At 51.4% G+C, this 26,775-nt stretch overlaps 11 protein-coding genes across 11 annotated transcripts; 4 read left to right on the top strand and 7 right to left on the bottom strand.

Annotated features, from left to right (window-relative positions):
• Nucleotides 1–230: 230 nt before the first annotated feature.
• Nucleotides 231–2,078, bottom strand: AKAW2_70365S (uncharacterized protein; the record flags this gene model as incomplete). The annotated part of the gene is made up of 3 exons (XM_041682938.1): nt 231–1,238; nt 1,289–1,705; nt 1,758–2,078. 3 exons carry the CDS (start codon nt 2,076–2,078, stop codon nt 231–233), a joined length of 1,746 nt encoding a protein of 581 aa, XP_041547249.1.
• Nucleotides 2,079–4,735: 2,657 nt separating this feature from the next.
• Nucleotides 4,736–6,711, bottom strand: AKAW2_70364S (uncharacterized protein; the record flags this gene model as incomplete). Its single annotated transcript, XM_041682937.1, has 7 exons — nt 4,736–4,897; nt 4,951–5,229; nt 5,283–6,101; nt 6,155–6,293; nt 6,355–6,394; nt 6,451–6,482; nt 6,536–6,711. 7 exons carry the CDS (start codon nt 6,709–6,711, stop codon nt 4,736–4,738), a joined length of 1,647 nt encoding a protein of 548 aa, XP_041547248.1.
• A 465-nt stretch (nt 6,712–7,176) lies between these two features.
• On the top strand, nt 7,177–7,953 carry AKAW2_70363A (uncharacterized protein; the record flags this gene model as incomplete). Its single annotated transcript, XM_041682936.1, has 2 exons — nt 7,177–7,772; nt 7,827–7,953. The coding sequence occupies 2 exons, from the start codon at nt 7,177–7,179 to the stop codon at nt 7,951–7,953; spliced, it is 723 nt and encodes a 240-aa protein (XP_041547247.1).
• Nucleotides 7,954–8,160: 207 nt separating this feature from the next.
• AKAW2_70362S (uncharacterized protein) lies at nt 8,161–8,574 on the bottom strand (the record flags this gene model as incomplete). The annotated part of the gene is made up of 2 exons (XM_041682935.1): nt 8,161–8,342; nt 8,478–8,574. The coding sequence occupies 2 exons, from the start codon at nt 8,572–8,574 to the stop codon at nt 8,161–8,163; spliced, it is 279 nt and encodes a 92-aa protein (XP_041547246.1).
• Nucleotides 8,575–9,612: 1,038 nt separating this feature from the next.
• AKAW2_70361A (FAD-dependent oxidoreductase) lies at nt 9,613–10,924 on the top strand (the record flags this gene model as incomplete). Its single annotated transcript, XM_041682934.1, has 2 exons — nt 9,613–9,630; nt 9,680–10,924. 2 exons carry the CDS (start codon nt 9,613–9,615, stop codon nt 10,922–10,924), a joined length of 1,263 nt encoding a protein of 420 aa, XP_041547245.1.
• A 2,000-nt stretch (nt 10,925–12,924) lies between these two features.
• rho2 (putative Rho GTPase Rho 2) lies at nt 12,925–13,920 on the top strand (the record flags this gene model as incomplete). Its single annotated transcript, XM_041682932.1, has 5 exons — nt 12,925–12,959; nt 13,170–13,248; nt 13,320–13,325; nt 13,390–13,581; nt 13,633–13,920. The coding sequence occupies 5 exons, from the start codon at nt 12,925–12,927 to the stop codon at nt 13,918–13,920; spliced, it is 600 nt and encodes a 199-aa protein (XP_041547244.1).
• A 723-nt stretch (nt 13,921–14,643) lies between these two features.
• AKAW2_70359S (mitochondrial 54S ribosomal protein mL40) lies at nt 14,644–15,244 on the bottom strand (the record flags this gene model as incomplete). Its single annotated transcript, XM_041682931.1, has 2 exons — nt 14,644–14,978; nt 15,037–15,244. The coding sequence occupies 2 exons, from the start codon at nt 15,242–15,244 to the stop codon at nt 14,644–14,646; spliced, it is 543 nt and encodes a 180-aa protein (XP_041547243.1).
• Nucleotides 15,245–15,720: 476 nt separating this feature from the next.
• Nucleotides 15,721–17,163, bottom strand: AKAW2_70358S (RING finger domain protein; the record flags this gene model as incomplete). The annotated part of the gene is made up of 1 exon (XM_041682930.1): nt 15,721–17,163. One exon carries the CDS (start codon nt 17,161–17,163, stop codon nt 15,721–15,723), a length of 1,443 nt encoding a protein of 480 aa, XP_041547242.1.
• Nucleotides 17,164–18,234: 1,071 nt separating this feature from the next.
• On the bottom strand, nt 18,235–20,592 carry ILV2 (acetolactate synthase catalytic subunit; the record flags this gene model as incomplete). The annotated part of the gene is made up of 5 exons (XM_041682929.1): nt 18,235–18,290; nt 18,351–20,036; nt 20,111–20,178; nt 20,251–20,349; nt 20,429–20,592. The coding sequence occupies 5 exons, from the start codon at nt 20,590–20,592 to the stop codon at nt 18,235–18,237; spliced, it is 2,073 nt and encodes a 690-aa protein (XP_041547241.1).
• A 2,256-nt stretch (nt 20,593–22,848) lies between these two features.
• Nucleotides 22,849–24,538, top strand: GAL1 (galactokinase galE; the record flags this gene model as incomplete). The annotated part of the gene is made up of 3 exons (XM_041682928.1): nt 22,849–23,504; nt 23,564–24,445; nt 24,502–24,538. 3 exons carry the CDS (start codon nt 22,849–22,851, stop codon nt 24,536–24,538), a joined length of 1,575 nt encoding a protein of 524 aa, XP_041547240.1.
• A 470-nt stretch (nt 24,539–25,008) lies between these two features.
• Nucleotides 25,009–26,259, bottom strand: AKAW2_70355S (uncharacterized protein; the record flags this gene model as incomplete). Its single annotated transcript, XM_041682927.1, has 1 exon — nt 25,009–26,259. One exon carries the CDS (start codon nt 26,257–26,259, stop codon nt 25,009–25,011), a length of 1,251 nt encoding a protein of 416 aa, XP_041547239.1.
• Between the last annotated feature and the right edge of the window lie 516 nt (nt 26,260–26,775).

Below are 26,775 nucleotides of genomic sequence, written 5' to 3'. Positions count from 1 at the left end.
GGGGTTATAGCCAGCGTCTTCCCTGTCCCCTGATACTGGTGCCCCTGTCTCGGTCCAGAAGCTGTTGGTGGACCTTTCGCCTCAAAATGTCCCGGAGATTGGCAGGCCAGACGTCATCCATGTTACTTATCTGTGCGTTGTGAAGCCCGATAATCGATGCGAAACTTCTGGAAACCGTGGAAATATCATAGCGCGATTTCTGCCCGCAAACGTTGAATGAAATTGCTGTGTCAGGTCGCAGTCAGGAGCTCTGCCTCGCGCATGCCGAGTTCTGTTCGGTCGCCAGAAAAGTCATACTCATCACCGCTGCTACTGTCATCCTCTTCCGTGAATGTCGCAGAGATCAGTTCGGCATACAGGGACTCGGTTGGCTTCCTCATGACCGTCCCTTTAGGTGTCCGGAAAAACCCGAGCTGCGGTGGACACAAAACAATCCGGGATCGCTGGATGATTGCGTGCTCGGAGGCAACGGAATTGGCTTCGACGACAGATGGCCAAATGGCGTCCAGTAGCTCGTCTCTACTCATTTCTTGATAGGAGCTTTGCCTGGCTTCAATGAGAAGCACGGGTTCGGGACGACCATTCCCCACAATCAAAGCCCCTGTAACATGAGGATCTCCTCTCAGAATAGTCTCCATGGGAATAGGCCACACTTTGAGCCCATTCTCCAGCACGATTATATCTTCGGTGCGCGAATGAAAGTGCCACAAACCAGCTTTGGTGGGATGAGGCTTGAATAGATCCTTAGTGCGCCACGTGTGTACCATGGGATAATTATGAGCAAGGGATAGATATGGCCGTGAGCTCTCGGTTGGGTGCAGAACCAGCTCATAGACGTCATCACCCACAGCCTCCATCTCAATTTCCGGCAGATTGTTGAACTCGATATATTGCCACTCTCCTGGCTGGGGATTGAGCGCCTGGATGTGACATGTCTCAATAGAGCCATACATCTGGCGTATATTAGTTACCTCACTGAGCTTATTCCCAACACTAGGTGCCAACGCCGCTCCGCCACAAAGGATGAAATCAAGCCGTCGTGCCTGGTCATAAGCATCTGGTTCAAGCACCCACTGCTCCACCAGAAACGGGGGAACATAGATGGCTCGTATCTGCGGCTGTTGTTTCATGATGGAGCTCAGCAGGGCCCCGCTGGGTGGGACGGTAAGAGGGCCCATGACGAAAGCAGCCGTACGTGAGATGAGAGGCAAAAGGGTGAAGGCATGGAGGCCAGCGAGCTGTTTGATCCATGAGCTCAAGAATACAAAGAACGCGTAGAGTTACTTACGTGGTGAGGCGGAAAGGGGGAGTAATAGCGTCCTGGTGGAGAGAAATTGAACTGATCTGCATTCTGCGCACGACGTCCTTCTGGGACAGACATAAATGTATCATTGTCAGCGCAGGCGAGAGTCCCGTGGGTGTATTGGACCAGTTTTGGCTGGCCTGTCGTGCCGGAGGTGTGCAGAATCAGACAACGCTGGTTCTGGAATTCTTCAAAAGAGGCATTCCAATGAAATGGAGATGACCTGGACTTGAAAAGCTCGGCCAGTGTTGGCACCGGCAAAGATTGCATGAAGGGGTCGAATTGCTGAAGGCTTTCTGCTGCCGAGCACATAACGTCCGCATAGAGAAGGCCATAGACGCTTGCTTCCTGCAAAAGGCCCAAATTCTGAATGGGGGTGTTTTGAGGAGAGACGAACATTGCCTGTCTCATGAGTTAGTATCGGATACTATTTATAGAGAGAATGAACACATACATTCCACCCGCACTTCATGAGTGCCAGCAGCAAAATGGGGTAGCGGAGGTCAGGAGGGCCAATGTAGGCCAGTGTTGTCTTTTTGGGTACTCCGTCGAAAGCGCGTTCAAGCCACCAAGCCATATGATCTACTGCCGTCGCCATCTTTTTCACGCTTATGTCTTTGTAACCATCCATGACGCTCTTCGTCTTGGGGATAGCAGCGAATACACGATCGGGCTCGTCATGGGCGTAGTAATCGAGAATGTCAGGAAGCAGCCGATGTCCTCTAAACTTTTCCCCGCCCCGAACCCACGACTCCGTGCCGTTACAAGCAGCCATTTTGAAAATATGGTAAGGACCGCCTAGTTCTCTAGTAGTTGCGACCTGAGAAGATCTACCGCTCCCCAAAACCGCGTCGAAAAATGAGGTTGTTGTCGCTTATGATATGACTGCCCGGGGGAAATTGGCCGTGGCGGGCTATTTCAAACTCTTGTGGTGGGTAGGCAGTCAGTCAGTAAACCAAGTGCAAAGGACCTTAGCCCAAGCAAATGCCACAGACTGGATGCGACTAAGCACGTTTTCACCCCTCGTGGGAATCCATCAACCTGCGTGTCTAGGTCTGCGCTAAATTGGTCTTTCGATCAATGATAGTTGGGCGACCCGTGCCTGCAACATGCATGATTAGCCCGTGGGCCGCACCAGGAACCTCCGTGAAGAAGGAAGGAAACTAAGAGGAAGACTGCCGTACTGTAAGTGTAATCGGCTGAACGGACCGGAGGAAGGTTCAGTCAATTGTAACTACTAACTGACTAGCAAAGCACACTGAGAGTGGGCTCTTGCTCGGAAATGGCCGCTGTCCCGCGCCACGACGACTGGCGGGCCGCTGGCACTTGTACCAACCAGTCTAGTAGTTCATACGCTCCTTTCGTTTGGCACACCCCCCCAATTGTGCGCTCGTTGATGGTGGTTAGGTTTAACCTAGGACCAGCTTATCGTATGACACGGACGTACAAAGGCGCAATCACCCCTTTCATCTTCTGCACTGCACCATGTGGCGCCTGGATGGCCATGAGGTGCTCCGCAATTGTCTCGACTATTTGGTTAGCGGAATGATAGAAGCACTAGGGAATGCCGATCAGCCTGGCCCAAGTGTGCGCCCGTGGTATTGAAGGCTGCTCCACAATTGCATCTGCGATTGTCGTTTCCAGATCAATTCCGCTCCGGTGTATCTTACCCAGAAGTTGGCATGTTCCGGCGGCCGGACCAGATGGAATTTGCGATTGACGTCTTGACGGGCCGGCTCACCATGGTTGAAGGGTGGAGGTTAGAATTTGCGGGAACATCATTGATCGAACCCTAGTTGCAGGATTCTTCCAAGAGCCGATAGAGGAAATCCTGGGAGACTAATGACTTCATTGACCGGCCACTCCCTTCCTGAAGCGTCAGGCGAAGTCTCAATTTTGATGTTTCGTGTCCGTCGGTTTTCTGAACCGCGCTTGGAAATAAGCGGTGACGGTTACAGTAGATGCCGAAGGAAGCGAGGCCAGAGATAAATGGTCCCCATAGATCCGTAGAGACCATCCGGCGAGACCATCATTGGATACGGATGATAAATGCGCAACCCGGGCCCGTTTCGCTCGATGCTTTGATTCGCAGAACGGTTAATGGGGCATCCTCGCGCGCCCCGAATCAATCGACGGCGTCCGGAGAAAACGCCCGACCCAAAATTCATGGTTAAAGGATGGTCCTAGTGTTAAGCATTTCACTGCTAACGGCTGCCAAAAGCCGTATTTGATCTTGAGATGGGTGACGGCCAGAGCTTATTGCTGAGCTTGTTAAGCAGATGTAGACCAGCACTATATGAAGGGTCCAGTCACAATAAGCAGGTACCAACGAGGTATCTGCAATAGCGGGCGTATCTCCTCCGATTCTATATGTTATGCATCGCAGGCTCGTCGTCAATAGTGGACTCTCAGCCGATGCCTGAGAGCTAGAGACCCTGTTGAGAAGAAAGCATTAGACCTGCTATACCAAACCGAGGAGCACTGTCAAACCTCCGGTAAATTATTCTATCAAGCGAACAATAATTTAGTGGTTCGTCAGAAGGCGGTTGATTCGAATGATAGCCCACAGGCACTTCTTGAGTGTCTACAACATGCATCGGTTTGTCGAGAACCGGCCTCCGTCCAGTCGGTCCGTGGTCGCATATTGCGAGTCGGGCAGATAATGATTGAGAGAGACAACAAGAGACGAGACGCTTTTAAGACGATCAGAGACCCACGGCGATCTTGTTAGTCTGATTAGCAGTCACTGGACGAAGACGCATGTCCCTATTTAGAGGGGTTCAGTGTTCAACGTCGGGAGCATGGATTGAATGGTTCAGCTTTCAATTTGGAGAGCAATTCCCAACTGGCTGTTAGGTGACTTGCTGAGAGTCAGACGCACGAATTTGAAGAGGGGTATGCAGAGATTTTCCTTTGTATAAGCCGGTCGCGCTCATCTTCGGCTCTTGACACTAGAATTGCCTAGCTTATGCAGGAGAGCTGCGCCGCAAGCTGGACTGCAACCAGATGCGACTATCGTACGCTAGTGAGAGGGCCAGACCATGACATGGATTTCTAGTAGGGTCATGAAAGTGTGATCGCAGAAGACAGTAATACAGTCAGTGAGGGGATGAAAGCGGTTAAGTAAAAGTTGATCTCTACGATGTGTTTACAACATGATGAGTGATTCGGGGTTTTCTTTGACCTAATACGCCTCAGTACCCCCGCCGCCCCGTTGAATATAAATAGCATCAGGCCCACTGGGTTAGATTATATTGTTGGCATTCCTATACTTACTACTGAGTTATGGGTGTGTATAATCGGCAAACATGCCCAGTTCAATAATTCGATGCGCACTGTCCAGAGTTTGCTTGGACACTCTTCAGCATTGACCAGGCTTTCACCCTCTCAACGCAAAATCCAACCGGAGCTTGCTGATATTGCAATGCGTGCCTAGCCAAAAATAAGATTCTTGATGTACTGCCAAATCTTGCTCATTGTTCCGGTGTCTGCCTCATAACCAACAGCCGCCCTCGCCCGATCTTCTTCATCAAAAGCAGCTGCCGCCGAGAAGTCCATTTCTGACGGCCGTACCAGCTTGGAGCGATAGTAGATCTAAACGAACGGTCAACGTAGTTCAGTGAGACTTTCCGATGATCATCACTCACCTTGTAGCCGAAGTAATCTAGGAAGAATAGAGGCGCCGCGATGTAGGATGAAAACCAAGTCTTTGCAGACCCCTTCTCGCCGAAGGGGAAGCACGCTAAGTAAAATTCGCATCCTGCGATGAAGAGAACCACAACGAGACCAAGATACTGGGCGTAAGGAGCCATTCGGTCTCGGAAAGGCAGTGTCTTTCTATCGATACCCTGCGCAGCAAGACCTTGTCGGAATCGGATGTGGGAGATGAAGATTCCCGACCATTGGAATAAGGCAGATACAGATACCTGTGGAATGTCAGTATAGGATATCAACGATCGCAAATAAGTGAGATACTAACCAGAGATGAGAACCAGCCATAGACGGTAGCTCCGGTGTCGCTACAGTTGAGGTAGCATAAAGCCCCTCCTATAGTGAGGCTGAGGGCTAGAGAGACGTAGGGCCTCCCGACATTGTCTTTGCGGCCGAAGAAAGGATGCAAAATGGCCATGTCAGACAAGGCTGCAAGACTGCGGCTAGCGATGTAGGCACTGGTAATGCCACAGCTAACCACTGTCAAGAATATGAAGCCGTTTATGATGTGCGCTAGCCACATCACGCCTGCACGCTCAATGGCAATGACGAACGGGCTCCCTAATGTGCCACTTCCATTGATGAGGTTTTCATCGTCGTAAGGAACACACATTCCCACGAGCCAAATATTGACCACGAAGAACGAAAACATGCGCCAAAACACGGGGTATACAGTCCTCTTGATGGTCCGGCGGGGGTCCTTGGCTTCTCCAGCAATGACTGCGATATGCTCTCCGCCACCGAAGCTGAACAGCGCTTGGACAAACGCCTTAGAGATACCTTTGATGCCATTGTTGAATGCGCCGGGATTGCGCCAGTAGCGGAATTCGATTGGGCCATGTGTGGCCGGGATACCGCCCGAAGTCATAATGAACATGAAGAAAATCATGACAAATATCGCCAAAACCTTGACGAAAGACATGATATACTCAACATGACCGTAGATCCGGACACCGAAACAATTGGCTGCGGCAATGACTACCAGGAAGATAGTTATATACGCTGCAAGTGGGACAACCTCTGTTGCTGGCCAGAATTCAAGCACAGAAACAGCTGCAGTTATTTCGGCAGGAATGCAAATCACCCACTGCCAGGAGATCAGTCGCCCATGCATCGTCTTAACTTGGCAGAGCTACCTACCGAGAACCAGAAATTGATACCGACCGCGAATCCGAATGCGGGCTCCACGTATTCAATGCATTGTCTAATAAAGCCTCCATGGACCGGCTTGAAGGTCGTCATTTCACCGATCGAGGTATACTGTAAGTACACTATGAATCTGATAATGATAGGTTGGCATGTCAGCAAGCCCGCAGTTGAGTGCAGCTTGATAGACTTACGCAGTGATGGTGTATGCAACGGCAATGCCACCAGGGCCAGCTACATGCTGCAGTTAGTCGCAAGAGACTTTGCCGCTTCGCTCAGGGGAGCCTCACCATACTTCAGTGCAGTACCTGTACCGACCCATCTAGATGTTAATGTCAATTAAAGTGAGCCAGCAGCATGAAGGGTTCGTCCTACAAGCCAGTTCCCACACCAGCGCCGAAGGTCATCATCATAATCTGACGACTACTGAGCGACCGATGGTAACCAACATCTTCGTTCGCTCCTAAGAGCTCACTGTCTCCCTTGGCAACATCTGTCTTTTCCAGGTCGGTGTCGACAACGATGTCTTTGACGTCCACCTTCTGCGTCATCGTAACGGTAGCTTACTCCACTGACTACATGAGCATCGGAGAGAGGACCTATAGCGGCATTTATACGTTAATTCTGGTGAATGTCATAAAAGGTATGATAAGTGTCATTGGCCATTATAGCCGTCGTATCTGGAAAGCGGCAGCGAAATGGAGACATTGCGTCCGAGATAAGCTAGGTTGGAGCTTTGATAGCGACTCGCGGCGTTAACAGCCAGTTGTAGATAATAGTACGGAGTAGTCCGAGTCTTTCCCCATTTCTGTATGAGGAAAAGCTGGAGTTTACTAGAAGCAAAAGTGGGGTTGCTGATCATCTGTTCTGTATGAACCCTGTCTCTTAGTTTGGAGTCAGGTGTATAAGAAGGTAGACCAATGGCTTAGGCAAGTTGAACGAGAGCTAAACTCTCAGTCACTCTCCCAACCCTTCTCATTTGATCCCTACGATAGATCAGCACCAGTACCAGCACCATGACCGGCAGTAAGAATGTGGTGTTCGACATTGTCGGCACACTGGTCTCCTACGACGTCCTTTTCGATGCGATCGACACGCAACTGGGCGACCGTCTCCGTGTGGAGGGGATCAAGCCTTCCTTGTTAGGATACACCTGGATCGAGGTCGCAGAGCGCGAGTACACATATCTGAGCTTGTCAGGCCAGTATAAAACATTCGCTACTTGTCTGGAATTGCTCTTCTGGCGAATGCTCAAGATGGCAGGCATCCAAGACCCGCGAAGCTTTGCCACAAAGAGCGATCTCGAGTTTATCATGAGTAGGTATGCCAAACTTGGACTCCGCCCAGGAGCGGCCGAGTGCGTCACTAAGTTGCGTGATGCTGGGTTCACTGTCTGGGCGCTCACAGCGGGGGACGCCGCGAGAGTGGGGGGTTATTTCGCCAACGCTGGACTTGAATGGCCCGCAGAGAATCTGAAATCCTGTGACTCGCAGGGAATAGGCAAGCCAGACTTGCGGGTGTACCAACCGCTCCTCGAGCAGCTCTCCCAGCACGGACAACCCTGGTTTGCTGCTGGACATATGTGGGACGTTTCGGCGGCTCGCCGTGCGGGGTGAGTACAAATGCACTAAATGATTACAGGACTAAGCTCACACATGACATATAGGTATAAAGGAGCGTACTGCAGCATCTGGGAAAAGGAGCCGATTGTGGAATTATTTGGAGAGATGGAAGTCATGGCAGACACTCTGCCAGCGATGGCTGACAAGATAATTGCTGCGGAAAATAAGTGAGAAGGGAGAAGTTGACGGCCGAGAAGCAGGCATATCGGCACTAGCTTGGTCACTAGATACTACTAGTCTGGGGAGCGTGTCAGCTACTGATAGATATGATACGTAGCCAGTGTAGTACTTCCTTTCAAAGAATAGCACATGGGGCATATCTTGCAGATCCATTTCGTTGCTGATAATGCTCCAAAGGATTTTATCTTCCACACAGACTTACTCCCTATTGGAAACAGACATGATGCGCACAATACTTGCTTGTGTCTCCTGATCGCAAATATTTTTGTAAGAGACAGGGAAGGGTCCAAACCACAGGTGATGCAGCACGAGGATCTTGACATCGTACAACTCGTGGCTTTCTGGTACATCCGGCTCAAAGATGTGGAAATTGAAGTCAACTAAAATCGTCACTTCAAAACTCCAGATGTCTGCAGCAGTGCCCCAAGAAACTCCTGGATGAACTTCAGAGGGTTGAAGAAAGGCCATCTCCATGCAACACTTGCAAAGCTACAAGCACATTCTTGGCCACTTACTTGATGTCTTGCCTGTTGAGCCTTTGCTTCCTAGACGACCGTGCCATGTCGTGATCAAGGTACTTGAAAATGATAGCCGGAGGCTCTGCTGGATCATGTATTTTATCCAGGACGGGGCGCAGGCTCAGACAGCGACTCTGCAGCGATTGAGGACGTCACGTAATCTGCTGGGTAACTATAGGCACCTGCTCTGCCGATGAGGTGTTGCCCACAGAAAATAGAGACTTGGCTGGCATTGTACGTTTTCTTGGACCGCACCAAGGGAGTAGGAATCATCATGGGAGCCCGTGGCATTCAAAATCGCGCCAAGGTTCTAAGCAGTTCATGTAATAGGCTGGTACTGTTTATTACAAGCAAGCTCATAAGTAAACAAAAAGAGGTTTCCGGAAATGAATTATGTAGAAAAAGAAGGAATATACCCTAAAGCCGCATCAGACTTACCGCTGGGAGAGACCACGAATCTGATAAGCGTTAATACGGAGGACTCATGTGCTGATAAGCCTATCCTGAAATGTTCGAGTCATGTCTCCACCCGACAGAATATACCTTCAAACGGCTGTGTATTCTTGCTTCATGATTTGCCCACTTGACATGATTCTAGTCGTCAGTGTATAAGATATTAAATAAACACCAGTAAACGAGTACCGTTCCCATGAGTCATTTCGCATAGTATCGCAGGAAAGGTGGCCTAATGGGATAGGTCCAGCAAGAACGCCATCACATGTCAGTTGCTGCTCTTGGCCGATCACAGCTACTTTGTATTCTCTGATAAGCTGATAGACTCAGTAGGCCGCGCCTACACAGCAACAACTCATTGTCACCCACGAATCATGTCCACTTATTCTATCTCGATCATGTCGGTGTTTAAAACAAGAAAGACATCGCCACTGCTTCGGGTCAGGTACATACGATGGATATGGGTGAGCCACAGGAACGATCGTCACTTCTTGGTATCAGGTACCAGGCTAAACTTATTTGGGTAACTCCCTCCACGGCCCTCCCCGGTCTCCGCGGGGACTAAACCCGATACTATCAAGCACTGATTTTGAGATCGAAGTATAAGACGAGCGATGGCTGACCGGCCTCATCAGCAATCCACTGTTAATTCAAGCACTTTTACAAGCATCCTACCAATATGCCTGCTGTACAGAAGGTGAGGCTACTCTCCTCAGCTACATGATCTAGCTAACATGCCTATTCAGGCCATCATCATCGGTGCAGGTCCCGCCGGCCTGGCTGCCGCCCTCCAACTGCACCGTAACAACAATATCGCCATTACCGTATACGAGTTACGCCCGGAACCAACCACCCTAGGCGGTGCTATAGGTCTATTCCCAAATGGAATGCGCTTGGTCCATCGACTAGGGCTACATAAGGAAGTCGTCGCCCGCGGATTCTCCGTCGCCGACATGGAGATGCACTCTCTGCCAAACGGTGACATTGCCAAAGTCGACATCTCTCGCTGGGCAAGCCAAAAGACTGGCTTCGGATACTTGCGTATTCGTCGCAAAGACCTCCAGGGTGTTCTTCTTGACGCCGTTGCAAAAGACCAAATACCTGTCCACTACAACAAGCGCATTGTCTCCGTTACCGAGTCGCCAACAGATGTCACCGTGACCTTTTCCGACGGTTCAACTGATACAGCCGATATCCTGCTCGGATGCGATGGTCTTCACTCTAGTGTCCGTCGACTGCATGTCGACCCGTCCATTGTGCCCGAATACTCCGGTATCGCGGGAACGCAGTCCGTCATTGACTGCGCAGGCCTTCCGGAGGAGCTGAGTACGCATGCCAACGCTTTCCTCACTCGCACGGGTATTTTGGCGATGATGCCGTGCTCTCCGTCTGGCGATAAGCTCTTCTGGTTCTTCTCCCGGGAAACCCCTATCCCTCACTCGGAGTCGGGCAATGCGCGAGACGGATGGGAGGAGCGACGTCAAAAAGAGGTTGCTGAGTACAAGGATACCATCCTGAAGATCATCGGAGAAGGCAAAGGTAAATGGCCGGAGGCATTGACGGAGATGGTGAATCGGACGGACGTTGTTGGGTTTTATCCCATCTTCCGGCTCCCGCTAGGTGGGAAGTACCATACATCTCGAACGGTGCTGCTCGGGGATGCAGCGCATGCGATGCAGCCTCATGCGGGCCAAGGAGTGTCCATGGCATTGGAGGATGTGTTTCTGCTATCGCGGTTACTGAAAGACGATCAGCGGAGCTTGGAAGATGCATTTGCCAAATACGAGGCGATCCGCAGACCGCGCATCACGGAGATATACAATCTGGCTGCCAAGAACGGAAAGAAGCGAAAAGATGTCAGTCCGTGGGGGTTGTGGGTGAAGGAGTATATGGCGTGGGCTGCTTATGGACTATATAACCGATTAGGGTTGGAAGCTTGGGGAATTGGTCAGAAGCATTTGGTCTATGATATTGATGAGGTGAAGATCTGATTGATTGATTGGGACTGGAATTTCTTTTTTCTTTTTTTCCCCTTCTTTTCATACTATTCTTATCATGTATATTTTCGGAGGGGTTCGGACTCTCTACTCATTTTTGTACCTTAATGCGGCGCTAATAGCGATGTCTCGGAAGCATTTATCATGTTGGGAACACCCTTCACCGGGAAGCTCTATGAGTGGTCTATTTCAAGCCTAGAATATGGGCACGGTGCCGGGGTATAATGTGTCGTATTATCCATGTCCTAGGGGGTGTAAAGCTGGCCAAGGATGAATGTAGTAGGATGTCATGTCATGCATTAACTGGAGACGAGGACAGCCCTGTTCAGTGCTCAGCCATAGTATGATGGAGCTCAACCCCCTGAAGTGGCTGTACTGTTTACAGGGGATCGGGGTGACTACTGGTGCCAGGATTTAGGGCGCCGTAACTAGTTTCGAATCTACTACTACTCATGCATTCTCAGCTCCAGAGGTAGACGGGATACGAGGAACTGATTCAAGAAGGAAGGTGAGAGAGAAACTGTTAAAAATTGTTGAGAGTTTAGCAGTAGTATCTAGTCAGTAGTTAGCGATTATCCAGTGGATCCCCAAAGAAGTGCATTTTTGTGTGTGTCTATTAGTTTGATCAACAACGGGTTTGACTGGGTCAGGGCAAGAGCCAAAAAAAAATATGAATAAATAAATAAACAAAAAAGAAACATCCCACCATCTCCTCCTCCACCACGAGGATGACTGGGGAAAATAGAAACAGAAAAAGGAAAAGGAAAAGGAAAATAACGGGAAACCGGACTTGCCCATTCATCGGCATCCCCTCCCTGCCAGAAGCATCCGGGGGGCTATAAATATACTAACTGCCATGAAATGGATCAATGGTCCAATGGTAAGCAGCAGTGCCAGGCCCCTTGGTCCCGGCGTGATCCCCCTCTCTTTTCTGGACCAACGCGCTTTCTCTCTCTCTCTCCACCCTCATAATAGTAACAGCGACTATCGCGAAATAACCACCGTCTAGCCTGCAACGTCTGAGACAAATCTCTAACCTTAGTAACAAGCGGCCGTGCGGTGACGATTCTTCAGCTGGGCCATCACTGGGTCGATCCCTCCTTCTCTTTGATTACTATGGGGGAGTCGTTTAGCTGCCAGTGGGATTGGTTGGTTGAGCTGTGATGCTGGGCGTCCATTTTGATGCTATTTGTGCCCATTCGGTCAGCGTGGTGGGAGGCCGTACTGATTCATGTATATATATGGAGTGAGATGCCTGGATTGTGAGGGTACAAGAGTTGCATCTATTCTAATTTCTAATACTTCTTCATATTATCATCATAATCAAAATAATCATCACCAGCTACTTTCCTTCCTGCCTCGTCATCTCCTCTATATCAAGTGCTGTTATAGTGAAGCTAAGTTACTCAAGTTACTTATTTCCCGTCGACTTAACCACGGTTGAGTATTTATTCGTATTTGAAGGTGCGTATTTTATCCATCCGTTTATTTCTCCCCCCCTCCAAATCTTTTTCTTTTCTCGTTTCTTTCCCTTCCGGATCAGCGTCAGCCTCAACGCTCGACCGCCTTCCCGAAGGAACGAGACAAGTTCTTTTGCTGGGCCCCCCAAATCCACTTCTCCCAGATTATCATCCATCCATTCATTCCCCCGGCAAAGCTATCCACCCCCTCCCCATTTTCCCTGGCTTCCTCCTCATTCTTGTATTCTTTAATTTTTAGGGGGAGGGGCTTCATCAACTATTTTCCAATTTTCTCCCCTCCTTCCCACAAATCGCATTTCCAAAAAACACTTCCCACCGAATTCCTCTTACCTTATCCTTGACCATTGATCCCGACCGCAGTTCTGGCCAGCCTTGCCTGCTGCTGCCTGATTCTTATTCCGTTCCGGGTTCCGCCAGGGCTCGTCAGCGCCCTCGCATTGCCTCGACCCATTCGTGCATTCTCGCTTCATCGATTCCAGGGATCCGTGATCCCCAAGCCGGTTGACGAAAAAAATGGCTCAACAACAGACTGATAATGTGATGCGAAGGTATGTTCCCCCGCCCTGTTGTCGTTCCTGGGTTCCCGGTGTGCACCTGAGGCCATCATGTTATCTACTGCCGATTTCTGGTTCCCGTTATCAGCCCACCCGCTGTCACTCGACCGGATTGCTCGTATAGAGGGGTGCGGGGGTGCAGCCAGCCCCAATGCAATCATCCATGCCATGAACGAATGGGGCATTGAGTTGACCTGCATGTAGGAAGTTGGTGATCATCGGGGATGGTGCCTGCGGAAAGACCAGTCTGCTCAGCGTCTTCACCCTGGGCTATTTTCCAACCGTAAGTCAACCCTCTTCTCCCAATGCGCTGATCGATGGAGTTTCATTGGCTAACCGGTTTCTGATCTGTAGCACTATGTTCGTACCTATCACCTCCTTCGCTGACTACTTAGCATGCATCTGACTGTCGCGTGTCAACCAGGTTCCGACGGTGTTTGAGAATTACGTGACGGATTGCAGAGTGGATGGCCGTTCGGTTCAATTGGCACTATGGGATACTGCTGGTCAGGAAGATTACGAACGATTGCGTCCGCTCGCTTATTCCAAGGCGCATGTGATCCTTATTGGGTTCTCCGTGGACACGCCCGATTCGCTGGAGAACGTTAAACATAAGGTTGTCTGACCATCTTGTTACCGTTGGACTGTTGCTGACTGGTTCTTGTAGTGGATCGAAGAAGCGAACGAACGATGTCCGGGTGTTCCTATCATCCTTGTCGGGTTGAAGAAAGATCTGCGGGAAGATCCTTTGGCTGTCGAGGAGATGAGAAAGAAGTCGCTAAAGTTCGTGACGTTCAAAGAAGGAAGCGACATCTCAACGCAGATCGGAGCTCGCAAGTATCTCGAGTGTTCCTCGTTAACCGGCGAGGGCGTCGACGATGTATTCGAGGCGGCCACGCGTGCCGCGCTCCTGACGTTCGACAAGCGAAAAAGCTCATGCTGCATTGTGCTATAATGGGGAAATGACGACTTTGCGATAGATACGTCGCCGACTCTGATGGTATTTCAGCGATTTGCATGCCAGCCATGATGGGTTCATTTGCTATGCGCTTCGAGCATGTTGCACTTGCAGTTGCCGCGCGACACGCGTGCGCCAGTTTGAATTGGATTTCGAAGAAAAGGGAGAGTGAAGGTGACGGATGTTGATCGATATATCTTGCATTTGCGGCGTTTGGGAGGGCCTCTTCTTTTGTGTTCGAATATCAAGTTTCGCATGTTGACATACCCTTGGTCCTCCGGGGGGACACGCTTGGTGACATTCGTTCATTTGGTGTTTGCCTTGTTCAGTGTCTTCTTTGCCTGTTGTCCGTGTTGTTTGCCTTCTTCTGTGTCTTACTGTCACTAGCGGTTATACCTGTATTGAAATTGTATCCACCAGTCTATACTACACTTTACACAGTAGACACAGTAGACACACAGTACCTACACAATAGACTGACCGAGAACAACCCATAATATAGTAACATATTATACAAAAGACAAATACAGAACATAGACAATAGTAATACCACACATACCCAATCATCCATATCCACCCCATTGAACCCACACCTCTATTTTCTATCACATTCCCATCCCCAATCCCCCTTCTCCTCCATCACATTTCCCCCTTCTTCCCCAAGGAACCTCTCCTCCGGAGAGATTATCCTCCGGAGGAGATTTCTCCGAAGGAAACAACCTAATCCCTCTTCCACTCATGATTCCACCCCTCCCTAGCCGGCCCATCCGTCTGCAAACGGGCATACTCAATAGGGACCAAATCCCTAAACACACCCGTCTTAATCATACTCTTACGGAACAGTTTCCCGCCATCGCCCGCACCAGTACGCAGTTCCTCACAGGCGGCCTGCATCGCCTGCCACTGTCTCTGCAGCTCCAGCTCGTGCTTCCGTCGCTGCTGGCCCTGGTAGAGGTTCCATGCCCGGTGGATCGTCCAGTGTCGGAGGAAGCGGGTGCGCGAGAAGCGCAATGGGCGGGGAGTGAGCGGGTGGTGGAGGAAGTAGCGGATCAATGCTATTGGATTATTTTGTGGTTAGTAGGTGGGTTGGATTGGAAATGGGGGGAGGCATACTGATTCTGCGGTCGCCGCGGAAACCGGACTCCTTTCGCTTTTGGAGCGTGGTGGTTGTGCTGAATTGGTTGGTTTGGGATTGAGGCTGCAATTGGGATTGGGATTGGCGGAGAGTGTTGGTGATGGTGTTGCTGGTCAGGGTTGGACGGGTCATGGGGATGCGGAAGACGGATGCCAGGGAGGCGAGGACGGGGGAGAGGGTGCGCATTTTGATTTTGATTTTTTTTTTTCCCTTCCCTTTCTTTCTTGGTTTCTTCTCTCCGGTGATTTCTGGGTTGGGTGTTGGGTCGGGGGTGGTGGTGGTGGTTTCTGAGAATGTTCGGAAGACAGACACTGCGCGCCGGAGCGGAAGTTTAGGTGGATTTAGTTGGGTTTGACTTACTGGGTTAGCCTGGTTGGCTTGCCTGGTCGGTTGGTTATCTGCCGCGCGCTAAGTAAGCGCCGTTTCTGCCTTTCTGTATTCCGTTGTATACTCCATACTACTATCGATTCGCTGGATTACTTTGTATAAATGCTTAAAAATACTAATATTCATACGACTCATATGAAGGAAAAGGTATATATTCACACTTTTACCAAGGCATCTGCATCGCTCGTCATCAATTGCAAAGAGCTCAAAACCAGCAAAGAGTGTATCTCAATCCATCAGCCTAAACGCCAGAAATGCTTCCATCATCCCTCTCACTATCGATCAGCCTTCCCAGCCCGCTTCTTCGATCGATCGTAGTTCAACACCTTGCGCCGTCGGTGCGTCTGCGCCAATTTCCACCGACAATATAACACCAGCGCATCCTTCAACAGCACGAATGCACATCCTCCGACGACACTCCGGCCCCAGCGGGTCTGCAACAGTCCTGGTCGGGCTTTGCCCAACGTAGATGGCGTCGTCCATGAAGCAGGTAAAATGTACTTCAACAGCCCGCCCATCGACGCAGATATGGCGGGAAACGCAAGTGCTCCGAGGATGATATCTGCCAGACTACTTGTGTCGGCTACCAGCTCATCCCGTCGACCCAAGCCCAATGGTTGGCCGTTTCCACCCTGATTCTGCCCTTGTCCACCCTGCGCATTTCCTCCGTTAAAGCCAAACAAGCCCTGCGGCCCGTCCTCGTTGCCCATGCGTAGCTCCAAATCTATCTCCATAAGGACACCATTGTCATCGTTAGGCGGGTCTGGCTCGGGGTGTTCGGGCGGCGCATTATCGTCAAACTCATTGACATCCGAGCGCGGTTGTACTTCCGCAATCCATCTCCGCTCCAACTTGCCAAACATTCTCTCGTAGACGCTGCCGTAAAAGCTTTTTAAGTATGGAAGAGCGGCGAACGTCACTGCCGCACTGGGCGGCCAAAGGTCCAACTCCAGCTCCTGTCCCGGTTGATGTGTGGCAAAGAACATCACGGGAATGGCAGGAAGGAGACCATCTGCGTACCGGGTGCGCGAGAAGATCAACACGAGCGGGATGAGGGGCAACCCCAGATTCAGCCCCGAATTCCATGCCCCATCAGCTGTTTCCTCCAGAATCTGGCGAGCCTCGTCGGTCCCGAAGACAAAGTACATCGAATATACTCCATGCGCACAGCACCCCGCCCACACGGTTGCTCCTAACGTGAAGACCATTCCTGGGAGGACCATCCGACCCGCGAGGCGCTCAACCAGTCTTACTATATCCACAATATAGCTTCGGGGACGAGAAACGATGATTTCGGTCTTGCATTGCGGACACAGCATCTTTGCGTCATGGCCGTTGCGCCTCCGCGATCGGGGATTCTCGAGATCCGCCAACCAGTCGAGCAGGCACGCTTCGTGGGCGGTCAAGGCGCATGGGCATGGCGAACGCCATTGTGAATTAAGGGGAGAGTCCTCTGTCTCATCTGTATAGCAAATCCAACATCTGCGTGGTTCCTCACCAGACGCATCGGCGAGAGTCGGACTTGTCGGGGAGCCATGGGCGGTGGCGGTATCCGAGGTGCCGTTGAGCAGAACGGTATCGCTAGCTTCAAACGACTCTGTCGATGAAGCGCTGCTGGTTATATTCGTGGAGACGCTATTCTGTTGGGTAGTGGAGGTAGTATTATTATCAGATAACTGTGGCCGGCTAGAGGCCGAATAACCTGGGAGGGAGGCCATGATGTGGGAGACACAAGAGGGGTGGATACAACAGTAGTAGAGAAGTGGACGGGGAGTTACGGAAACAAGCACTGCATCATGTGAGGAGAGGGAGGTTAGTCAAGTTGCGTCAGTCACCAGATGGTGGGAGAGAGAAAGAAAGAGAGAGAACTGGAGGCGAGAACGGAGGGGAGAGAGTTGAGAGTTGAGAGTTGAGAGTCACAGCCCTATTAGGCAGCTCCGACATCTGCACTCTGCCCCAGCAGAAGCAGCAGAGCAGAAGCAAATAATTCAGTCAGTCAGCAACCAAGTCCGACGGTGTCTCAGTCGACCCAGGCTCTCAGTACCAGGCTTAATTAGTGAGATACTCCGTACTACATTTCCCACTTCCCAGCCCCCGCTAGTGACCTTCGGATGTGAACCGCGGCTGTTCGGCGGCGAAACATAAAGGCGCGCATTCCGCGGACCCCAATTGTTCAACCCTCACGTGATGCCGAGACCGATCACCTCACTTTGCGCCATCATGGCGGATGCAGCAATCTGGAGGACTTGGAGATAGTAGATGAACTAGCTGCTCACTAGTCACTTAGGATAATCTACGTCGCTGCTCCAGTCAGCACTAAATTATCGCGTCATCCAGGAACACTCATCCCTTTTCAATGCCTCATGATAGTATTTCCAAGGTCATACAAAAGATTACAGCAACATAAGGATTATATACAGCTGGATTTCCCACAACAACATTTGAGGCAACTTTTGCGCGCAAGCCATAATGCAAACGGTGAAAATGGAAAACGCAATAAAGGGAAAGGAGGTCCAAGCCCAGCCAGAGGTCTTTTCAGCTCAGGACCCCAGTACAGGACCGAGTGGAGCTACTATAGCATGCCCTCCACGGTCCTGCACCATGCTAGTTCAGGGTTCTCTGGTCGAAGTAGACCGCTGCAGCTTGTCTCCGGGGCGCAGACCGGCACCCGCTAGCGTTTTAGAACCTGCCAGAAACGCCATGGATATCAAGAGATCAGGAATGGGTGGGCACTTTTGCAGCTTTCAAATAACAGGCATGGCAACTCATCGCTAGCATCCGCGGCTCACCTAGAAACCGGGAACTTTCCGCTTCTTCATCAGAGCCTTACGCTCCTTCTCCTTGGCTGTATTGCAAGTATTATATTAGCATTCATTCACCCAATCAGATCAATCATTGTGCATACCTTCGTCATAAACAAGGAACTCGTGCAGGGCACAGCCAGCGGGCACCATGGGAAGCACAGGCACCTTGCGATCAGTGAACACTTCCAGAAGGGCAGGGCCGTCCTGCTCGATCAGCCACTTGAGCTTCTCCTCAACCTCCGAGGGCTTGGTGCAGCGGTCCGCGGCAACACCCATGGCCTGGGCCATCGGGACAAAGTCGGGGTTCTTCTGGTGAGTGTGCGAGTAGCGGTCCTCGTAGAACAGGTTCTGCCATTGCGTCACCATACCCTGTTCCTCGTTGTTCAGGAGGAGAACCTTGACACCAATGTTGAACTGAGCAGCAGTGGTGAGCTCGGTCAGGGTCATGTTGAACGAGGCATCACCGTCAATATCGACGACAAGAGCGTCAGGGCGAGCAACCTTGGCACCGATAGCAGCGGGGAGACCGTATCCCATAGTTCCAAGACCACCAGAGGTGATCATGGTACGGGGGTGGCGCCAGCGGAAGTGCTGAGCAGCCCACATCTGGTGCTGACCGACACCGGTAGTGATGACAGTACGATCCTTCATGTGAGCAGTGAGATCGCTGAGTTTCTCAATGACAGCCTGGGGCTTGATAGGTCCCTCAGCAGTCTCCCTCTCATAGAGCGAGAAGGGGAACCGAGCCTTCCAGTCGTTGATCTGGTCGAACCACTCCTTACGCTCAGCAACGGCCTCGACGTGGGGCAGGAGGAGACGGATGTTCTCAGCACAGTCACCCTCAACAGCCTCGTTGGCCTGGACAACCTTGTTGATGTTCTTGGGCATGATTTCGAAGTGGACGATACCACCACGGTTCTCCGAGGCAGCAAGCTTGGCCTGAGGGGCGAACTTGGAGATGTTTCCGGTCACACGGTCATCGAAGCGAGCACCGATAGCAATGATGAGATCAGCCTCCTGCATGGCCATGTTGGCATAGGCAGATCCGTGCATGCCCAGCATGTGCAGGGCCTTGGGGTCCGTCTCGTCGAATCCACCCAGACCCTGAAGGGTCGTGGTGACCGGAATGCAAGCCTTGTCGGCCAGCTCCTTCAAGATCTGGGGGCCGTCGGGGCGAGCAAGGAGACCCTGACCCACATACAGGATGGGCTTCTTGGAGATGTTGACAAGGCGGGCCACACGGTTGATGGTACCCTTGAGCTGCTGCATGCTCAATTCACGGGCAGCCATGGTCGCAGCGCTGGGGAGAGAGGGCAGGGTGCTGTTCATCGGGATGGGTTTACGGAGAATACCGGCGGTGATATCCTTGGGCAAATCGACGAGGACGGGTCCGGGGCGGCCGCTGGTGGCGATTTCGAAAGCCTCCTGGATGCGACGGGGGAGTTCAGCGACGGACTTGACCATGACGTTCCACTTGGTGCAAGCACGGGAGATACCGATAACATCGGCTTCCTGGAAAGAGTCGGTACCGATCAGGCTGGTGGGCACCTGACCGCAGAAGACGACCATGGGAGTACCGTCCGAGAGGGCATCCTGCATGGGGGTGATAACGTTGGTGGCTCCAGGGCCGGAGGTGACGAGGACGACACCGGGCTTTCCAGAGGCACGGGCGTAGCCTTCGGCCATGTGTCCGGCGCCCTGTTCATGTCTCGGGAGGACGAAGTCGAAGTGTTTGGAGTTGTAGATGGCATCGAAAACGGGAAGAATGGCACCTCCAGGGTAACCGACTAAAAGTGGTGGGTCAACCTTATGGTCTTGAAGAATATCGGGAAACCGAAGGAAAAAAAGACGCGTGACTCACAGACATGCTTGACGCCAAGACGCAGCATCATCTCATGGAAGATCTCTCCTCCACTGAGTCCGACAAAACTGTTTACGCTCCAAGGACCAGGTCAGCTCTACTCCCATAATCATTTTTAAGGTGTTGAGGGGACTGCATACGAGTCGTCCAGTTCGGGGACCTGGCGATTTTGCAGTGGCGAGACCTCATTGCGGTGAGGTTCCTGGTTGAAGGCGGGGCTGGGGATCGGTCTCGTGTTTCTGGCAATTCACAAGCATGTTAGCAACAGTAATTGACGTCCCAGTAGCCAGCTGGATGCTTGTTGTAGATAATACTCACTCAGCTGGGGCACTTGCGGTGCTCTGGAATCTCTTCTGAGCTGAAAAGCGGTGGGGCGTGGTCGCAGCAGCGGAAGCAGTAGTAAAACTCATTCTGCCAGAGGCAATGTACCTCTGGTAATGCAGAGCGCGCATGGCGCTTTTCGAAGGTCTCATAGGCATCATCTTGATGGCGGATGACTGCCAGGCCTGGGAACAGAGAAAGGGGAGTGCTCACAACGGGGAAAAAGAACGGGACCAGGAAGAGTGAGTAAGAGATCCGTTCCTTAAGGCAGGAGCGAAGACTCAGACTTCGGGGACGGTTATGGTTGCATTCTAGCCTGTCCAGGTCTAGCGCCGTTGGAGTCGAATAATCTGGGTTTTCCCATTGGCTACGGATACCCCACTGCTCCGATCATCGGCCCTCTCGGACGCGAAAGCGGTCACCTGATTGGGATGCAAGCCTCTCGTTTGGTCCTGTCTTCCCCAGAGCAACGCCTTGCAAGATCGCAATAATACAGGCGAGGGATGTTGATGATAGAAGTTGACGTTGCACAACCACGTATTTTTATTTTTCAGTAATTGTCATGGTGCGGCCTTTTGTCAAGGCTCCAACTGCTATACGAGCTTAGAATCAACTAGCCTGATTCACTGCTGACATACTTTTAGTCCTCATAGCAACCAAGAGACAGAGAAAATTAACTACAACCCGCAGAGTACATCATTTATTAACTAGGGCTTCTACAATTTCTATTTGAACTATTACCCCTTCAATCTGTGGTATTCACAGACTTTCGGATTTTCTACATATACTCCTACCGCGGGTGCCGGTCCGAATACGGCTCGCTAATGCATCTCCATCACATGCAGGTAACCGGCATGAAAAAGAAAGCAAGTATTGTATGATTCTACCCCAGTTACAATTTATTGGCGCAGTAATTCTCCGTGGAGGGGTTGTCTATTGACTCTGAAGATGACTCACTCAGAACATTGGTCAGCGATACCTGAACAATGCCCCCAATTCTCAAGGTCTAGGAACATGGTACCTCGGCCTTTGAACTTCCCTCATATTCATGAAGCTGGACCGAGCTCGGCTGAGCATACATAGGCTGCCTGCAGATTACTTGTTCGGCCTTGCGTCAGATATGCAGAGTTTCTGCCACAACGGGAACTTGGGGATCCCATCCATTTTACTCCACCAGACGGAGTACATGTTTATGTGCTCGTGACCTGAATAATGAGCCGTTGTGGTCAGAATAGTGTAGTCAGTCCTTCCGTATAAGGTAAGAACCAGAGAGGATATGTTGTTGTATCGCCTCACATGAGTTGCGCATGAGAAATTCGCCGCGGGCCTTTTGTCCCTTCCCGGGTTACTAGAAGTAGGCGCATAGGTTCTGCTGGAATGAGCTCTTCCGAGATCGGGACCACCCGGCCTTTGTGAAGTAACTCTTGAAGGTTACGGGATGAGCTCATATACCGAACAGAAATCCTTTCTTTTCTGGAAAAGTCTTTGGATTTCAAGATACAAGATCTCCAGTTTCTTGATGACGATCGGAATGTGATGTTGTTACCCCACAATTTCCATCCAATACTAGTTAGTCAGTCTTGACTCGATCGGGCGAGGAAGCTAGCAATAGTCAACTAGGCCTGAACACCAATACCGGATCAAGAGCAGTATAGATTAAATATATTGTCTCTCGATTAGGGTGTACTAGTTGACTGGTGGTGGTTGACCTCTCTAATATTATACAGACGGCCGTGCGATTTGCAACGGTTGGCAACCACTCGGCCGTCCAGAAGCCGAGGCCACCTGGGTTCGGCTAAATTGGGTGTCTTGCGGGATTATGGGGAAGAGGATGCTTTACTTGGTGTTGATTGGCTGGCACCTGTCGAATCCATTAACAATGAGGTAGTGAAAATGAGATAGAAGTGTGATGAAAATTCAACGGGAACAAAGATACAACGGCTCGCCGTCGACACAATAGCAGAAGGGTATCCCGACCGAGCTGGGGGGACCCCAGGGCCATGCCGAATCAGCCGAAACACACGGGGAATCGGTTGAAAAGGACTGGAGAAGCGAGTCGGAGAGCCGTCCAGCGACTCCAGCGAGCGAGTGTCATTTCCGGGCAACTCCACTCTTTCCCCGGCCTTCAAGCAATCACACCTCCAGAACTATCCCGCCCGTGACCAGCCTGTTATGCTCAATCCGGAACCGATCAGGGTCTCTGCGGAGCACCACCACCTCGAATTTTTCCCTCCTATCCTGGCGATTCAGGGACGCTGACGTTTTAGCCGGTATTAATCTATTTGTCTTACTTTCTGCTTTTCTCCTTTTCTCACTTCGTTTCTTTTTTTTTTTCTTGCTTCTTCTCATCTTCTCCCATATCCCGCTCCCCTCGTGTGATCTGCTATTTTTCTTTTCCCTCCCATTTCTACCCCGCCATGGCAACCCCGCAGGAACTCGTCCCCCAAACGGAGTCTATCGCTGAGGTCTACGCAACTGACGATGCCTCCGTCACTTCAGTTGCGCCTCACCATCAGTCTCGGTTCAACAACCTGGTCTCTCAGTTCACCAAGGTTTACAGTCATCGTCCCGATTTCGTGGCTCGCAGTCCCGGTCGCGTGAACATCATTGGTGAGCACATCGACTACAACCTGTATGATGTCCTCCCTACAGCAGTAAGCGTGGACGTGATCATTGCTGTAAAGGTCGTCCCTGCGACTGGCTCCGACTCTGTTGTAAAGATTGCCAATGTCAACCCGGAGAAGTTCCCTACCCGCGAGTTCGTCGTGCCTCGTGACACGGACATTGAAATCGACCCTAAGAAGCATGAGTGGGTTAACTACTTCAAGGCGGGGCTCCTGGGTGCCTTGAAGTTCTTGCGTAAGCAGAATGCAGATGGTTCTTTTGTGCCTGCTAGTATGGAGGTTCTCCTGGATGGTAATGTACCTCCGGGTGGTGGTATCTCTAGCAGTGCGGCTTTCGTATGCGCCAGTGCATTGGCTGTTATGAAGGCCAACAACCATGATGTCTCGAAGCACGATCTTCTTGATTTGGCTGTAGTGTCTGAGCGTGCAGTTGGCGTCTACTCCGGAGGGTATGTTACCACTGACCACTCCATTTCACTATCCGATGCTAAACTCTACTGCTTACCAGCATGGACCAAGCCGCCTCCATCTTCTCTCGCCGAGGATACCTCCTCTACACCCAATTCTTCCCTAACTTCTCCGTTCAGCACGTTCCCATCCCCAAGGCCGATGAGGAAATCACTTTCCTTATGGCCCAGAGCTTCGTCACTTCCAACAAGGCCGAGACCGCTCCCCGTCACTACAACCTCCGTGTCGCTGAGTGCACGCTCGCTGCCGTGGTTCTGGCTGCCCGGAACGGCTTGACCCTCCCCAAGGACAACAGCTCCCTTGGATTCAGTCTCCGTAACTTCCACAACGAATTGATGCGCAAAGAGGGCCGTCTCGGCGACCCCCTGGAGTACCAGATCGACTCCGTCATCCAGAGCACCCTGGAGCTTCTGACGCAAGAGGAAGGATACACCCGCGAGGAGATCGCCAAGCTCCTCGGTATCACTGTCCCTGAGCTCGAAGCCAAGTATCTTTCTTCCTTCCCCGTTCAAGCAGAGCGTTTCCTCCTTCGTCAGCGCGCCCTGCACTGCTTCACCGAGGCCCGCCGAGTCTTGGACTTCAAGGCATGCCTCGCGAAGGCGAGCACCCTCGATGAAAGACGCATCCAGTATCTGGGCCAACTCTTGAACGAGTCTCAGGCTTCTTGCCGCACCCAGTACGAATGCAGTGCACCGGAGGTGGATGAAATCTGCGACATCGCTCGTCGGGCTGGCACCCTGGGTAGCAGACTGACCGGTGCCGGATGGGGTGGTTGCACCGTCCACATGCTGCCCCAGTCCAAGGTCGAAGCTGTTACCAAGGCCTTGAAGGAGGAATACTACCTGAAGCACTTCCCTGATATCAGCGAGGAGAAACTGGCTGAAGCCATGGTCATTAGCAAGCCGTCTAACGGCTCGTTCATGTATGCCTCCTACCCTAGGTTCTTCTCTCGTGAACAGATACTAACGTAATGGACAGGGTCACGGGCGCAGCTATTGCCCAGGTTGAGGTTTAAAGGTAGCATAGTATTCTCTTTTTGAAGTAGTGCGTCATATGACTGGCATCATGAACTTGGATCATTCAGCGTTGGCTTTTATTTCCCTTGCAGATTGCAAACTCAATCGCGACCCTTTGTGTCCAATTAGAAGCCCAAGCACTTGTGTAAATCGTGTGAGAGTATATGTACAAATGGGATTATTTTTGTGACGGGATTATCTTAATAGAATAATTCCTGCTTGGAGGAAGAAGCAGCAATGGCTTGTCTGCAAGTTTCTGTCCCAATCGCAGGATAACGTTGCAACCAGAAAGCCAGGGTCACTAAGCCCAACGCTCGAGGGGGTGAACTGAATACCCCAGGATTCTATGCATCCTGCTGGAGTATGGACCTTTAAGGTCCCGATAGCGTCTTCTCATGACTTCAAAGTGCGCCATCACTTAGAGTAATGGCGAAGCATATATTCGCAACATAACCAAAACCCCCGACTCTCAGGCCTTCTTCTTCGCAGCCGCCTTCCCAAAGAAATCACTCATCTTCTTCATTCCCGTCGTATTAACCTTCTTCAAATCCCGAACTCCCCTCGACTCATTCGCCTTCTTCTTCTTCTCCTCTTCCTCCATCCTGCGCTTCTTCTCCGCTCTCGACTCCGCAGCCTCCTGATCCTCCACGCTCCTCTTCCGAGAGAAATCACCCAGCGACCTCGACGCCAGCGCCTCCGCCCTCAGCTTGGCCACAAGGTCCAAATGATCCCGCATCGGCTTGAAATCCTTCGGACTCTCCGGCGCAGCTAGTAACTCGTCTATCCGCGCGCTCATCTCCTTGGACAGATAGCATTCTTTCATGAATGACAACGCCACAGATATCCGTAGGAGGTTGGCTACGCCTTCAGGAACCTTTACGCCTTCGGGGAGATCCTCCTTTGCATCTTCATTGTTTGTGGTGGTCTTCTCATCCGTTCCCTTCTCCTCGTTCTTATCTTCGCCCTCATTCTCCTTATTCTCCCCCGTAGCCGCTACATCATCCCTCTTCACCGCCATCAACGGCGTCGCTAGCGCCTGTCTCACAAACCTCTCCTCCAGACTCGGAGGCAACCCCGCACTAACCATCCTATCTGCCTTCGCGACAAGTTCCTGGAGAAGTTTCGTCTCGTTAAACCGGAACATCTTCTCGTCGCCGGCCTCAACGGAGTCGCTTATCGCAGCGGCGCGGGCGTGCAGTGTCTCGCGAAAGGTTTCGTCGTATAGGACATGGCGGAGGTGAGGCGGGAGGAATTCCTCGTCCAGCGAGTCGATGATGTCGTCTAGAGGTTGAAAGAGGTTGTTTTGTTTGGTGTTTGCGGTGAGGATGGGGATGAGGAAGAAGAGGATGTCGATGGGGGTGGCGAGGAGGAGTTCGGCTTTCTTGGAGATGTGCGCTGGCGGTTGGGATGTGGATGAGGAGGGATCGGAGTTGCGCACGAGTAGGGTGCTTCGGGGTGCGGAGGGAGGAGATGAGAGGACAGTGAATTCGTATACGCCGAGTTTGGGATCGAAGAAGTAGCGGGTTGGTTCGGCGCTTCGCGGGTTGGGGAGGGTGAGGAAGCGTGCGTCGGCGCCGGCGGTGGAGGGAAGGATGAAGGTTTTCTTGGGGGTGGATTGCGCTGGTGGTGCTGATGTTGATGCTGTTGCTGTTGTTTGGTGATCGGAGGTGGATGGAGGGGATTGAGGTTCCTCCGATGGAGCGCTTGAGCGGGTTCGCATTGTGATGATAGGATATGTGAAAGGTACTCCGTATACAAGAATATTATTTGAGGTGGATAGGTGTTATCGGCGGTTCATCAGCAGCAATTGAGGTTTGATTTTTGGCTATGAGATAGTGAAATGGAAATATTGACGGATAGTCCGAAGGGGGAAAGACAAGTAATAATGGTAATTGAAACGCGTCTTTTTCACTGGTTCAACGCGACACGCGCTAACCAATCATCGGCCGTTGCGACACAAGTCAGCGGGCAGGCATGCATGGGCCTCAGGCCGCGGGCGAGAAAGGAAACTAAAGGCGGATTGGTTGCAGCTCACTTTCATTCCCTTGCGTTTCATTTCATGCAGGCCTGCGGTTCCTGCTCCCCCTTTCTTTCTTCGTCAAAGTCTTGAATCCGTCAGGTGGCTGAGGTAGTTGTCCCTTTGCTGCTCCTGTCCTCCGAACCCCAGAGCCCCAATTTCGAAAAGACGCCATTCCCCGCATCCCTTCATTGAGTGAATATGGCAGGAAGGGTAGCA

The sequence above is a fragment of the Aspergillus luchuensis genome, chromosome 7, assembly GCF_016861625.1.
Source record: "Aspergillus luchuensis IFO 4308 DNA, chromosome 7, nearly complete sequence".
Lineage (NCBI taxonomy): Eukaryota > Fungi > Ascomycota > Eurotiomycetes > Eurotiales > Aspergillaceae > Aspergillus > Aspergillus luchuensis.
The sequence above is the reverse complement of the archived record's forward strand: the minus strand, read 5'-3'. Positions and strand labels throughout refer to the sequence as shown.